The sequence below is a fragment of the Harpia harpyja genome, chromosome 4, assembly GCF_026419915.1.
Source record: "Harpia harpyja isolate bHarHar1 chromosome 4, bHarHar1 primary haplotype, whole genome shotgun sequence".
NCBI classification, from domain to species: domain Eukaryota; kingdom Metazoa; phylum Chordata; class Aves; order Accipitriformes; family Accipitridae; genus Harpia; species Harpia harpyja.
In genome coordinates, this window is record NC_068943.1 from 80,665,210 (window position 1) to 80,678,110 (window position 12,901).

The 12,901-nt window shown below is 47.9% G+C and overlaps 1 protein-coding gene across 1 annotated transcript; it reads right to left on the reverse strand.

Annotated features, from left to right (window-relative positions):
- Window positions 1-1,472: 1,472 nt before the first annotated feature.
- On the reverse strand, window positions 1,473-12,877 carry CCDC43 (coiled-coil domain containing 43). Its single transcript, XM_052784958.1, has 5 exons — window positions 12,673-12,877; window positions 7,275-7,362; window positions 4,929-5,064; window positions 4,200-4,258; window positions 1,473-2,974 (listed from the first exon to the last, which is right to left on the reverse strand). Exons 1-5 carry the CDS (start codon window positions 12,847-12,849, stop codon window positions 2,787-2,789), a joined length of 648 nt encoding a protein of 215 aa, XP_052640918.1. The 5' UTR covers window positions 12,850-12,877; the 3' UTR covers window positions 1,473-2,786.
- Between the last annotated feature and the right edge of the window lie 24 nt (window positions 12,878-12,901).

Here is a 12,901-nt window from a genome sequence, read left to right on the forward strand (position 1 = left end):
GCAACTGGAAGTCTTAGCAGTCTGTCTGGAGTATTCCTGCCCTATACATTTCTTGGTGTTGATGTAGTCAATGCACTCCTGAGTGTCAGTCCAGCATCAGCGTTCAGTTCTCCAGACACAACGTCTGCCTCGGCACTGAATCAATAGCAAAAATTACTGATGCTCGGTTACAGCAGCTCTGGGCTTTGAAGGCAGACCTGCAGCCTCACAAGCTGGGAAGCACCAACTGTGCTGAAATGGGCTCACAGCCAAGGGCAGCTTAAACCCTTTGAGTGCGGTTGATTCCTGTGTCTGTGTTTACCCAAGACTACAGCATGCTTGTGGGTTGCCAACACCAAAAGCTGGTGAAGCTGTCCCGGTGGGGTGCTGCTGGATAGTTGTGGTCCTCCATCCCACTTTGCCCCAGGCTGCCTCCTGAAAACCTTTGTTCCTGTTCCTGTCCCTAAAATGGCCTTTCTTAAGTGCAGGAGTGAACTGTTGGCTAGACAGACATGACAGACTGAACCTTGCAGCCTGTGCAGGGTATGAATGGTACCAGCAAAGGTGATCTGTGACCCATCTGTGGCTACACCCTTCTTAAACCCATACACACTTCTGTTGAATTTACACATTTTGGCACATGGGGTGTAACCTTTTGTTTTTCAACTGGCTCTTGAGCTGGGCAGAGGGTGTTCAGTTCCTGTCCTGAGGAGGTGAACACAGCTCTTTGGTGTGCCAGCACCTGTGCAGATGGGCAGCTCCAGCCTGTGGCTTGCTTTCCACTTGGACGTAGAGGCTTGGGGAAGTTCAGTACCAGGTGTCTGGCTTAGGAACATGGGGAAAAAAACAAGACTGCTGCCAGCAAGGGAGGGTGGCTGTTGCTGCCTGAGCAACTGAGGTACCAGTGGAAGCGTTAGATGGCCCCGAACAGCCAGCAGCTTTCTCAAACCTACGTCTGGCCCAGGTGGCTTCAGGCACAGGTGCTGAGCCACAGCTCAGTGCCCTCACCCAGCCTCAAGCCCAGGGGTTGTGTGAAGGGCCTCAGGTCGCAGGAGAAAGTGTGAGCCCACAGTACTGGGGCTGGAGCAGGCCCTGTGCAGCAGTGGTTCTGACACCCTTCTCCCTCAGCAGCTACCCCCCACCTCCCCATCGCGCTGCAGTCCTGCACACTGGCAGCTGCCTGAACCACCCTGAAACGTGACACTGCAGCCAGGGCCCACTGCACCACCCCAGCCCTGGGGACAAGCACAGCTTGTTCACTGCCCTGCAAAGCCCCACGTAAGAGGTGAAGGGAGGCACTGCAGCCTCGGGAAATGAGGTGTGAATAAATGAGGACCAGCACCACAGCAGCAACAGGTCAGCCCTCAGAAATACTGCTGGTGGGTAAGGGGAAAGTGAGGACACAGGACAGGCTGGGGGAGAGCCCCCCACACCACACCACCAGGCACCGCAATCGCTAACCGTAATGTTCAGACAGACAGAGAGGAACCCACTTCTTGGCCAACCAATTTTATTATTCAAGTCCAAAGATAAAGCAGTTAGATACTCACACTTGCAGCAGCTAATTAAACAGGAGGCATGACCCTTTAATCAGACTGGTGCTGAAAGCAGGCGATGGGGACAGGCACCACCAGCAGCTCAGGATCCGCCTGCTGCTAGAGGCGCACCTCACCAGCAAACCACAGCCAGAGCACAAAGCAGCACAGGGGCGAGGCATGCCCGTTCCTTCTGCACCCCTGAAAGTGCTGCAGCTCCTCCTTCACACTCAGTTTACAGAAATTAGTGTTCTCTCCAGAGGCAGGTGACACCATCACGAAAACGGCCGGAAACAGCAAGTAACAAGCCCTTTGGGGCAAGAGAAGCATTCAGCCCCCACAGACAGCTCCCACTTGCAGCTGTGCCTGGTGAGAGCAACTAGCTTGTAAACCCAGCACATCCAAGTCGCCTACAGCCACTCAGTGCTGAGCCTGCATTAAAGCATTCGCCCTGGCAACTGCCATAGAAATAACAATGTTCACCTACATGAAACATCGGGGAGCACCATTTTCCAGCTACCAGCATGAAGTCTTAAAATAGTGTAAGGACTCGACCGATTTGCTACTGCTGCGGCTGATGCTCAAATCAGCACAGCCTTTACCTCACCAAGAGCCTGTGGGTGATGCAGTCTCGTAGCTGCAACTCATATATATTTCATAACATTTCCTTTCTCTTGCTGCAGAACAGCACTCGCCCTCACTGAGGTCAGCCAGAACGAAGACATAGCGTTGTTCATGGCAGCATAAATACATGTATTTGCAAATACGTTTTTCAAGGCTAGTGTAAATAAATTCACATTCGCCCTGTAGCAGCATGTCCTTAATTACACATCAGAAAGGGGCTCTGCTCTGTTCTCAAATCCTAACACGCTGTTGCTGCAAACCAAGGCCGGCAGGAGGACGCAGCCAGCTTGAAAGCCCTCTCCTACATCTTGTTTTGCTTTGCTTGAAGTGGCTAGAAGTAAAAACCAATCAATTTAAAGACACGGACATAATCACTTCACCGTTCTTTGGTACAGACATTGGCCACAATAACCGACTGGGACATCTGACACCACAAGCACATGGCACGCTTCGAGTTTAGGAGGTGCTTGAAATTTCTTTTCTGCTATGTAAAAAAAAAAAAATTTTTTTAAATTTAAAAAAAGAAAAAAGGAAGCGCTTCCAAAGAACCACTCGCCAGCCACGTGCCCAGAATTTCTGCTGCTTTTTAAACACACCCCATATTTGTCATTAATTTTATCCCTTAAGAGTCCAATGGGAAAACCCCAGCTATCGCTTCCGCTCGCCTTTTTGTGTCCTTTTCTTCTCCTTTTCCTTCCGCTCCTGCTTGGCTAGCTTATCCTTCTCTCGCTGGAGTTTATCTTGCTCTTTTTTCTTCTGGAACTCATCTCGCAGTAGCTCCCGTTCCAGCTTCCTGGCATTCAAGACATCCTCCACGTTTGTGTTTCGGAACAGCGCTGGTGGTGTGTTAAGGGCAGACAACGCTCTGGCTGAAGCCGCACATGGGCTGGTTTATTCTACCCCCCTCTTCACCTTCCTCGCCAAGCAAGTAAGGAATTTGGGAACGAGGAATGGAGAAAGAAAAAGGAATCTCTGCTTGTTTTTCTAAATAGAAAAGTCATGTAGGGTAAATACACGCTCTCTAGGAAAGGATTTTTTTCCTGGAAAAATCAAGTTGCCTACAGGTTCTTAAGACTGATATGTAAAAAAATTTGTAAAACCTCTACAAACCTAATGGGAAGAAAAATAACACATACAGCACAGCTTCCTCAAGTGGATTCATGACAGCTGTGTATATGACATGTATGTTTTTACATATACATACATGTACATATGTGTATATATCTGCAGACACTGTGATTACAGCTGACACCCCCAAGACAGGGAGCTGACAGCCAGCAGGTGCAAGGCATCCCAGTAGCTCCCTAACAGCTGGTCCCAGCTAATGGGGTGGGAACAGTGCCGCACAGCGCTGGCTGGGGCAGCTCCGCCTGTCCCACCGGCCAGAGGAAGACTGCAGACGTGGGAATGGATGAGGCAGCTCACACCAAGGATCACCACGGTCTCGTGTCCTCCCTCCCGCAGTGACTAGTGGGAAACGCTTTGGGAATAGCATGAGAAAGAGCAAGTGGGCGTCTCCTCCGCTGTCTCTTCCTCCTAACCATCAACCTTCTTCCATCTTAAACCTGCCAGCTGCTGAGCTCAAGGAATGTCCCAAATTATTGTGTTGAGAAAAACATGGGATACTTGGTCCTTGTTCACCATTAACATTCAGCTGCACCACAGCCTTATGAGTGTCACAGTAGTTTTTGTTTCTGTTGCACTTTTAGTAATTGCTGACGTGATTTACTTCTCTGGACACCAGTTAACATTAAGAATTATCCTTATTAATAAGCATGTTCTGTGAAGCTTCAGAGAGGGTAGAAGAGGGAAGGAAGGAATAGAGAGAAGAGAGAATGACAGGATCAGTCTCAGCTGTGCACACAGGGCAGGGAGCAGACAGACCTCTAACTTTCATTATGAGCAAGGTCAGGCTATATGAAAAGAAAAATGAATCACCAAACTTAAAAGGTGGCCCTAAAGAAACAGGGAGTATCAACACGGATAAGGATGAATGGGAAGCTCACCGTGGAAGCTGCCTTCCTTCCAAAAAGCCCAACTCATTGAGAATTCAAAGGATACATTTTTCTGATCCAATATTTACTGCTGTTGCAGTCGATCCATCCTGTTCATCCTCACCAGTGAGAGAATTAAGGAAATATGGACATCAGTAATTAACTTGTGCCTCTAGACAGTCACACTTAACTCAAAACATGTCAAATAATTTTATCAAGCCACAAGGAAGAAGCTAAAAATTAATGCAGACAATCAAGGACCAGGCAAGCACAAACCCCCATATTCAGCTCCCTCCTGCTGCTCAAGTGCCAGGTACGATTCCCTCCTATTCAACTTTGCTCTTCAAGGAAGAACTTGTTCTTCAGCACTAGGAAGAGTTAACTTTAAATTCTCCCACTTTACACATACTCTCTCTAAAGAGGATCTTTTCCACGGTTTTCTCACCAGAAAGCAAGACATAAATTCAATACATAAATTACTGTGCACAGCTACCAGGAGGTGATTCACTCCTCTTCTGCAACACACCTGGACTGGGCAAACCTTACCCAGCCAAACACGTGTTGGAAATGGCGGAGAAACATACTTAAAGGAGCATCTGCTCATGGCACTCCACAAACTAGGAGCTTCCATGCTTTTTTCCATGGAAATTATTCTATCATGGAGAAGGAAGACTGAAAAGTTTCCCCAGTTCTCCCCACCAGGCACTGCAAAGCGGGGAGGGCGTTGGTTTAGGAGATTTTTAATAAACATTGTCCTTTAAAGCACCAAGTCTCAACTGGGTTAGGAAAAGGATATTCTTCCTCATCCGTCACATTGGCATACTGGGCCAGGAGGGCAGCTTTCCTCTGCTTCTCTTCCTGGGACACCTCCTTTGGCTTCACCACAATCTTGGCCTGCTTCTCCATCATGCTGGCAATGGCTTGGATCTCATCTGGCAAGGAGAAGACTCAGAGCATCAGTCAGTCCCTGCAGACATAGCAGTGAAGTCCCAGCTAAGAGATGCCACACACTGCTGCTTCCTACATCTGCAGTCCCAAAAGGCACCGTCCCACTGTCACAGGCTGTGTCCCATCTGCAGGGAGACAGCTGTCGCTGGGGACAAATGCACAGAGCTAAAGGGAGAAGCCTCACCCCCTCCCCTCCTCCCACGAGCCTTCTCACAAGGTCACTAGTGGTGCTGTCAACGCACAGAGCACAATGAGCCAGCCATTTTGGGGAATTCAGTCTCAGACTTGAGAGAGCCCGTGCTGCTGAAGAGCCACCGAGGGGACGGTTCAGGCCAGCGCGGTGTCTGATGCGGCGATGTGACACCAGCTTCTCCTCACAAGGAGGAATTCCCCCATGCTGCACACAGCCATGATCAGGTGCTATTTTTCCTGGAGCAAGGGAAGTTTCACGATGAAACTTTGAAATAATAAGACTCTTGCTAATGAAAATCCATTTTACTCCCAATTGCATTGTCTTCTGGTTAAAAGCAGCTAAATATGTTTGTTTAACTACATACTTAAAACCACATCAAACAGAAATTCTGAAAACCCAAAGTGGCTGATGAGTTTAATACTCTTTCTTTTCTACCTACCTAGGGAAACAAACAGCTGATTAACCTTTCAACATGGAAGTTCTGCTGCCCATTTCTTAAAATGACATTTGGGTTTTGACACCAAATTTTTTTTAGGTTGTTAATAACTTATCCTCAGGATTCTGTTATTCTGACTTCACTGGGGATTTATCCTTTTGTGGAACCACAGTGAAATAATTAAATCCTTGCACTTCTAACCACCTAGACACATACTGCTACCTTCTTTCTGTGACAAGTAAGAAAAACCCCTGCAGGTAACCAATGGTATGAGCAGGAGGAGTCCAGCAGCAGCTCCAGCAATTCCAATCACATGTCCCCAAAAGAGAGATTTATTTTATTTAATGCACAGAATAGCCTAACTTTTCCCTGTCCCCAGCCAAAGGCAAGGTTAGGCCAAGGACAGACTTCAGTGAATTTTCAGGGAAAGCCACTGAACCACTGCGTGGTTCAGCCACCTCATCTATAAAGAGGAGGTGAGTGATATTTGTGAAATGCTGAGGTTTAGACAAGAAAAGCGCTGTATAAACACAGGCCTCACGATAAGGGCTCACTGGGAGAACTACTTCTAGAATGACATCAGTTGGTGACAATATTCTGTTTGCAACCAGAACCAACAAAAAAATGCAAAGCAAACAAAAAGCAGGATTTAGCCAAAAGGGATGTTACATTGTCACAGGCTACGGTTAGGTCCGTGCAGTTGGAAGATGACTAATTAATTGATCCATGCAGTATGCTTAAACCAGCAAAATCTTTCCAGCATATGACTTCATTGTACTCCAGAGCTCTGTTCAATGACCAGAACAAGCCTCCCCCGATGAACAAGAACAAGACGGAGGTCTTCGCTCCCGAGCCAACAGCTGAAGATGAGGGATGAATTCAGAGAGGGTACAAAGAAACAGTGGGGCTATATACATGACTGGGAAAGGAGCAGCATTAGTATAGCAACAGCAGCCTCACAGAGCTTCCCCCCTACAAGCATTTATGGAAAAAAAGGACAGTTTTAAGAGAAGATTTTGAAGGAGAAAATAAGGATGCTTTCCTGATGTGTACTGGGGTGAGCAGCAGCAGAAGGGACAGCACAGCTCTCCATAGGTGCAGTTGTAGTTGTATTAACAACACCTGCTTTCCAAACTAGCATAAACTGAAGTAGCATAGGCATTTTACATCATAATAACTGCATCTACCATCAGAGCGCTAGCTGCCATCGCTACATTGCTAGCATTGAATGGAGAGAAAGCCCTAGGTGTTTTGTGAAAGGAAATTGAAAAAATCCTACAGGAAAAAAAGAAAAAAAAAAAGAGAGCTTTTCCTCTGCAGGATTATGAACCCAAAGAGCAGTAGAATGCTAGGGACAGCTAAACGTGAAACTACTCATCCTCATGTCATATTTCAAGACAAAACAGTAAATAAGCAGCAATGGCAATGATAAGCAAGTCAGATCTGCAAACATATTAGCAGCATTGGTGTTAACTCCTAACAGAACGAACACACAGTTCTCATCTTGGGAAGGCCCTGCAAATTACTCATACCACGAGGAAAGACACACCGAGCAGCGACACTACCTTCTTTTTTCTCTTTGGCGTCAACAATCTGAGATTCAGACCACTTCTCGACTACTTCCCTGCAAACATCGTTTAAGAGATCTTCTTCCTAGTAAGGGAAAAGAGACTTCTCAGTCTTGGAACAAAGTTGGTCTGCTTTAAACAAGCATGAATCAGATATGAAAAGTACCAGCTGCAAAGAATCTGAACACCCAGCAATAAGCTCAAGTGATACAGCTTTTCACACGACATCTACTCATTCAATGCATACACGGGACTTTGGTTAACCTGGGACGACACAAGTCATGCAATGCACTTACTTGTTGACACAGCTCAGGACTAGAGAATGCCTTGACCTGCTAGGCAAACACAAGGTGTCAAGGCTGCCATCCAACAGCTCTGCACCACGCCAGGTGATGCCGTAACACTGCGGCGGTTTACTTTTCACGATACAGCTCTAACAACACACACTGGTTTCATAGTGGCTAGCTCTGTAGGTGCAACAGCCCTACAAACACCAAAGAAAGGCAATCAGGGTATCTTTGCTCTAGAAATCTACTGCCCAGCATCATCTCTCTTCTTGAGCAAGGCTGCAGAGAAGCTACTCAAAGTCCACCTCCAAGCCAATCTCAATAAAGTAAATAAACTAGACTGGATAAAACATGGGTCAGGGCCAGTATGGAGCTGAAACCACTTTGATGGTACTGATAGACCATCTCCTCCTGCCAGCAGGGATATTCTTGTCCCCCTTGACCTGCCTGGAGCATTAAACACAATCTAGAGGTGGCAGCGGAATGCATTCACACTGTTGTTCATTACTGAGGAAGACTAAACTGCAGGGAGAAAGGAAACGCACCCAACCAGCACCAGGACGGTATTCCCATCACCAGATCCTTCGCTTGTGGTGCTCCACCATAACTAGCTCTCTGCTCAGTGCCTACGTACAGCTTCTCAGGGGACTGATCAACACCTTAATTCAAGTTCCAGCAGAGGACAGGAGACACACTACTCTACCACATCTCAACAGTTGCGGTCACAGCATTCCTGTAAGAATTGCCCAATACGTGAGTTCAGGTTACAGAAGCTGAATCCAGGCACGAAACACAATCCTGATAAAAAAAAGTGTTTCGAAGAGTTACAACCAGGAGCGCTTCAGTGGGAAGACATGTGTACAACAGGCAGAAAGTGTCAATATTTTTTTATTTATTCTGCTCATTAACACTATATGGGGTTTGCTTAGGAAAAATCAGCAGCTGAGAGGCAGAGGCACTTGAGGAGAGCTGATACCAAATGTAAATTAGGTGGCCAGGGACACCTAAGGAATGAGCCAGCTGGGACTGAGAAATCCTCTTCCCTTGTACCTTGGCAGGTCTGGCCAGTGCATTGCAGCTATTAATGCTCAGGCTAGATCCGGGCACTGCCTGCAAATCCTTACAGTCATCCTGCTCTCCTGGGTCAGCAGCACTGCACTCAAGCAGGGACAAATCAAACAGCAAAGCAATGGCGACTTCTTACTAGAGCTGTTCTGCCAGCCTTGACCATCGCCTACCCTGCCTATGCCAAAAGCTAGCTCTGGGAGGCAGAAAACCTGATAAACTCTGCCTAGAAAATAATTTCTTATACAGGTATGTAGAAACCAGACCTCCGCCATCTGCCCCTTTCCCCATCTTTCACAAACAGGTGTGCAGGAATTGGCATTTCAAAGATGAGCACACCAATCCCCTGCACACAGACTTTCCACCAAAAAGACACCAAGTTCAGGATCCTCATCTTGAAAATTTGGGCACTAGGTACCTAAAAAAAGCACCTTCAAGTTCCAGGACAGATTGTCACTGAAAACATTACCCATCCAGCAGAAGAAAGCTCACCTGCATGGGGGACAGCAAGAAAAGTTGAGTTCTCCACAACTGTGGGACAGACGAGGAGATAAAAACATACACAAAAATCTTCCCACCTTTTGCTCCAATACAAATAAAGAGCAACTCAGAGTAAAGTCCTCCTACCCCAAGCCTACAACAGCTAAGCACAAAATTCTGCGTGTAACAGGCAGACAGCAGGAGAACTGACACACAGCCATCACACAACGCGGCCAAGCACCCAGATTACGAGCATAGTTCATGGCTGTACACACAACAGAACAAGGTCCCTGGTTTGGGGAGGACATGCTACAAGAACAAACACGCGGGATATTCAAGGCTGTGAGAGGAGGTGATCTGCAATCAGAGAAACAGCAGAAGGACGAAGGATTTGCAATTCCCACTGATATCAGACTCCATTTTAAGAAGTCAACATGCCTTTAACAAGAGTAGATCCAGAGGACAGGATGATGCCTAATCTGCTAAGATCAGGTACGAAAACGGGTGGTTTAGGTCTGGAAGAACCCACCGACCCCACTCCCACCGGGAGATGACACTGGGATCCTCACAGGAACACATGCTGGATGAGGGGACCAGCAACGAGGATGAGGTGCACCAAAACATCATTCCAAGTGCCAGTCAGAGGGAACCTTCCAGCCCTCAGACACACAGTAAGTCATGAAAAGGTAGGGAAAATCAGCATGGTTCAAGGACATGGAAGACATGAAAGTTTTTAAGTGCCAGAAACACTCATAGTAAAAGGATCATCCTCAATGGATGGGCTCCCCTGAACGCAGGGAATACTGGCCTGCTGGAATCAAGGCTGGCAAAACAATAAGTAACTTTATATTAAGCCAGGAGAGAAGGCTGGGAGAGACATACTCCTTGGGCACCTGGTTTCAGTATGCAGAAGGAAGAAAATAAGGCAAGTGATGATAAAGGAATGGCAGCAAGTGGGAAGGAAAATGAATGGCAGAAGACCTGCACAACCTTCTAACGAGGGTTTGAGCAATGAGAAACAAATCAGGTATTTCTGTATCGGGGGAGGCAGGCCTATGAGGGGAGAAGAACACAAAAGCGAGAGATGTTCTAGCAATTCCAGAAACAATGAAAAAACAGCCTTGGAGCTAGAGAAAGGAAGAAATGAAAGACAAAGATGACAGCGTGTGAATGGACACGAATGAAGCAACAGAAAAGAAACACGACGGGGCAGCCTGGGCGAAACTAAACCATTATGGAAGGAAGCAAAGAGAAGTTCTGCCACACAGTGCGGGGTATTTGCTGTGGCACCCTTCCATCTGACTGCAGTCTGCATGGAGACCTCTAGCAGAGCACTGACTTCTGTGCCTCTGGGAGATTCGTTCCCCACGTATAAGAGCAAACACTACTAATAGTGGTGGAGTTCAGAGAGCTGAGGATGCAACTACCAAATATTTTCATCAAGTATTCCCCAAACAAACAAGAAATGATGTTGGCTTAGAGGTTAGTAAATACAGACAAAAATTAACTATGGAAAATACAAGGGAGACAGATTCTGTCTGGTTTAAAGAGAAGACCTGAACAGAAATAGATCTCGGTTCTAAGTTTCTTGATTTGAAATGGTTACATCTGAATAAATTCAGGGAACTAATGCATGACATTGTCAGGACTGAGGAACCATGGACATGAGTGCAGAGGTCACCTGAAATTTAGTTTCATGAGGGTTGTCAAAAACAAACAAAGAAAAAATTACCTGGAATTTGTGTATAGAACAAAGATAAAAGACTTGGCAAGAAAGGCCCCAAATTAACCAAATAAAAGATTGTTTCAAAAGTCAATACAGAAATAAGCATAGTCTCTACAATAAAAGAAAAAGAATGCATCAACTAAAAAAAATAATTAAAAAGTTTGAGGGTTCAAGAGACAAAAACGTTTTACAAGAATTGCAGAAAAATCAAACAGCTCAAAACTGCAAGCAAAGCAAAAGTCAGCTGTGACTGTGTCACAAAGAAGAAAATGAAGAGAAGAAAGGGGGCTGTGGTACAACACATACAGAATAAAGACAGCCCAGAACTCGATGAACACAAAAACCCTGCACTGGTTCTCAAACCACGTGGCAGCACACGAGAAGGGTAACTGAGCACTAAAGAGAAAAGAGGAAATATCAGAACATAACGCAGCCGACTGCGGGGCAAGGGACAACCACCGCACTACGTACCTCAGAGCTCGGAAGGAGCATGCACAGTGAAAGGCAAGGCCCACTTCAGGCTTGTGAGTCTGCAACCGGTGTGGTCAAGGATCAGACACAGACTCTGCCTTTGGTGGCGAAATGAAGGCAAGTTAATTAACCTCAGCTATTTTAGAACAGCATTTTCCAAAGACATTTTTGCTCTGCCCCTGACGCCAGCAGGATGCACTGTTTGCTTATCCTATTATTTTAGGCACAAAGCTACACTACTGCAGTTACACTTCTTTTACTTACTGCTGTTGCCCCAGGGTGGGGAAGGGATGGTGGAAGGCAGCAAAGAGGTGCTCTGTCTTTTAGGAAAACCAATTTAAAATGGCACGCAATCAGTGAACAGAAGGAATTACGTGATATAGTTACCTATGATAACAAAAAGCTGATTATAACAACCAAGTCCCTTTGGGTTTTGCGCTCCTATACAGACATTTTGGGAGGAAGTCAGCAATAGCCATTGAGCAGACTGTTAACAGCAGCATGCACTCACTCATTAACGTTTTACACTACAAAACATCCATTTATGCAACAGTCTGAGACACAGATACTGTAAAAACCCTACAGCTCCCCAAAGGAGATAACTACTTAAGAGAAATTCTTTTCTGCACTCTCCTAACTCTCTCCCAGAAGTTTCGGGGGTGGGGGGAGAAGCAAGCCTCTGCCCACACACGGCTGACAGCATGGTTAATCTCTGTCCCAGCTAGGAGACAGACTCCAGCTCCAGCCTGACACAAGGGCCTCACTCCTGGAAAACAACACTGTGCTGCAAGGAACGAGATCTGCTAGACAAGCAACCACCATCTAACACAGCTACCGGTGAGCCACTCTAAAGGATTTGTCGTTAAAAGTCAGCTCTTACACCACACTTAGGCACTACCAGAAAGCCACCCAGCTGGCAAGCTGAACCCTGTGTCCTCCGCACAAACAAAAACCGACCCTTTTCTTCCCCCACACGAACAGCCACGCTCCACAGCGGCTGCCAAAGTTTCCCATCAGTCTCAAAACCGGCACAAACCCCTCTGCCCAGCAAACAACCCCCCCCAAACTCCGAACACCTGAAGAGCCCAGAAGGACCCCGGAGGTGCTGGGGACCCCCCCCGGGCAAGGCGGTTAGCCACCCCAGGGCTTCAGGGGAGCGACTCCCGCGCGTCCCCCGCGGTTCTCCGGGCCCAGCGAGGCCGCGGCCGCCCGTCACCTCCCGGCGGCGTAGGGCAGTCCCGGCGGGGAGGCGGAAAGCTCAGTGGCGCGGACCGGGCGGCAACACCCGCCGGAACCAGCCCCTCACCCCGGGCGGCGCGGCGCGGCCCGGCCGCCACCCAGGGGAACCCCCCGCCCCGTCCCTCACCAGGCAGGCGGCCAGGACGCCGCGCAGCGCCTCCAGCCGCTCCTCGTCGCTCTCCTCCTCGCGGAGCAGCCCCTGGATGTAGGCACCGTAGACGGCGCGGTCAAGGCCCAGCGCCTCCAGCCGCGCCGCCAGCCAAGCCGCGAAGCCACCCGCCGCCTCCCCACCGGGCGCCGCCATCTTGGAGCCGCACCGCCTCCGCCGCGCATGCGCGCGCGGCCTCCCGCGGAGA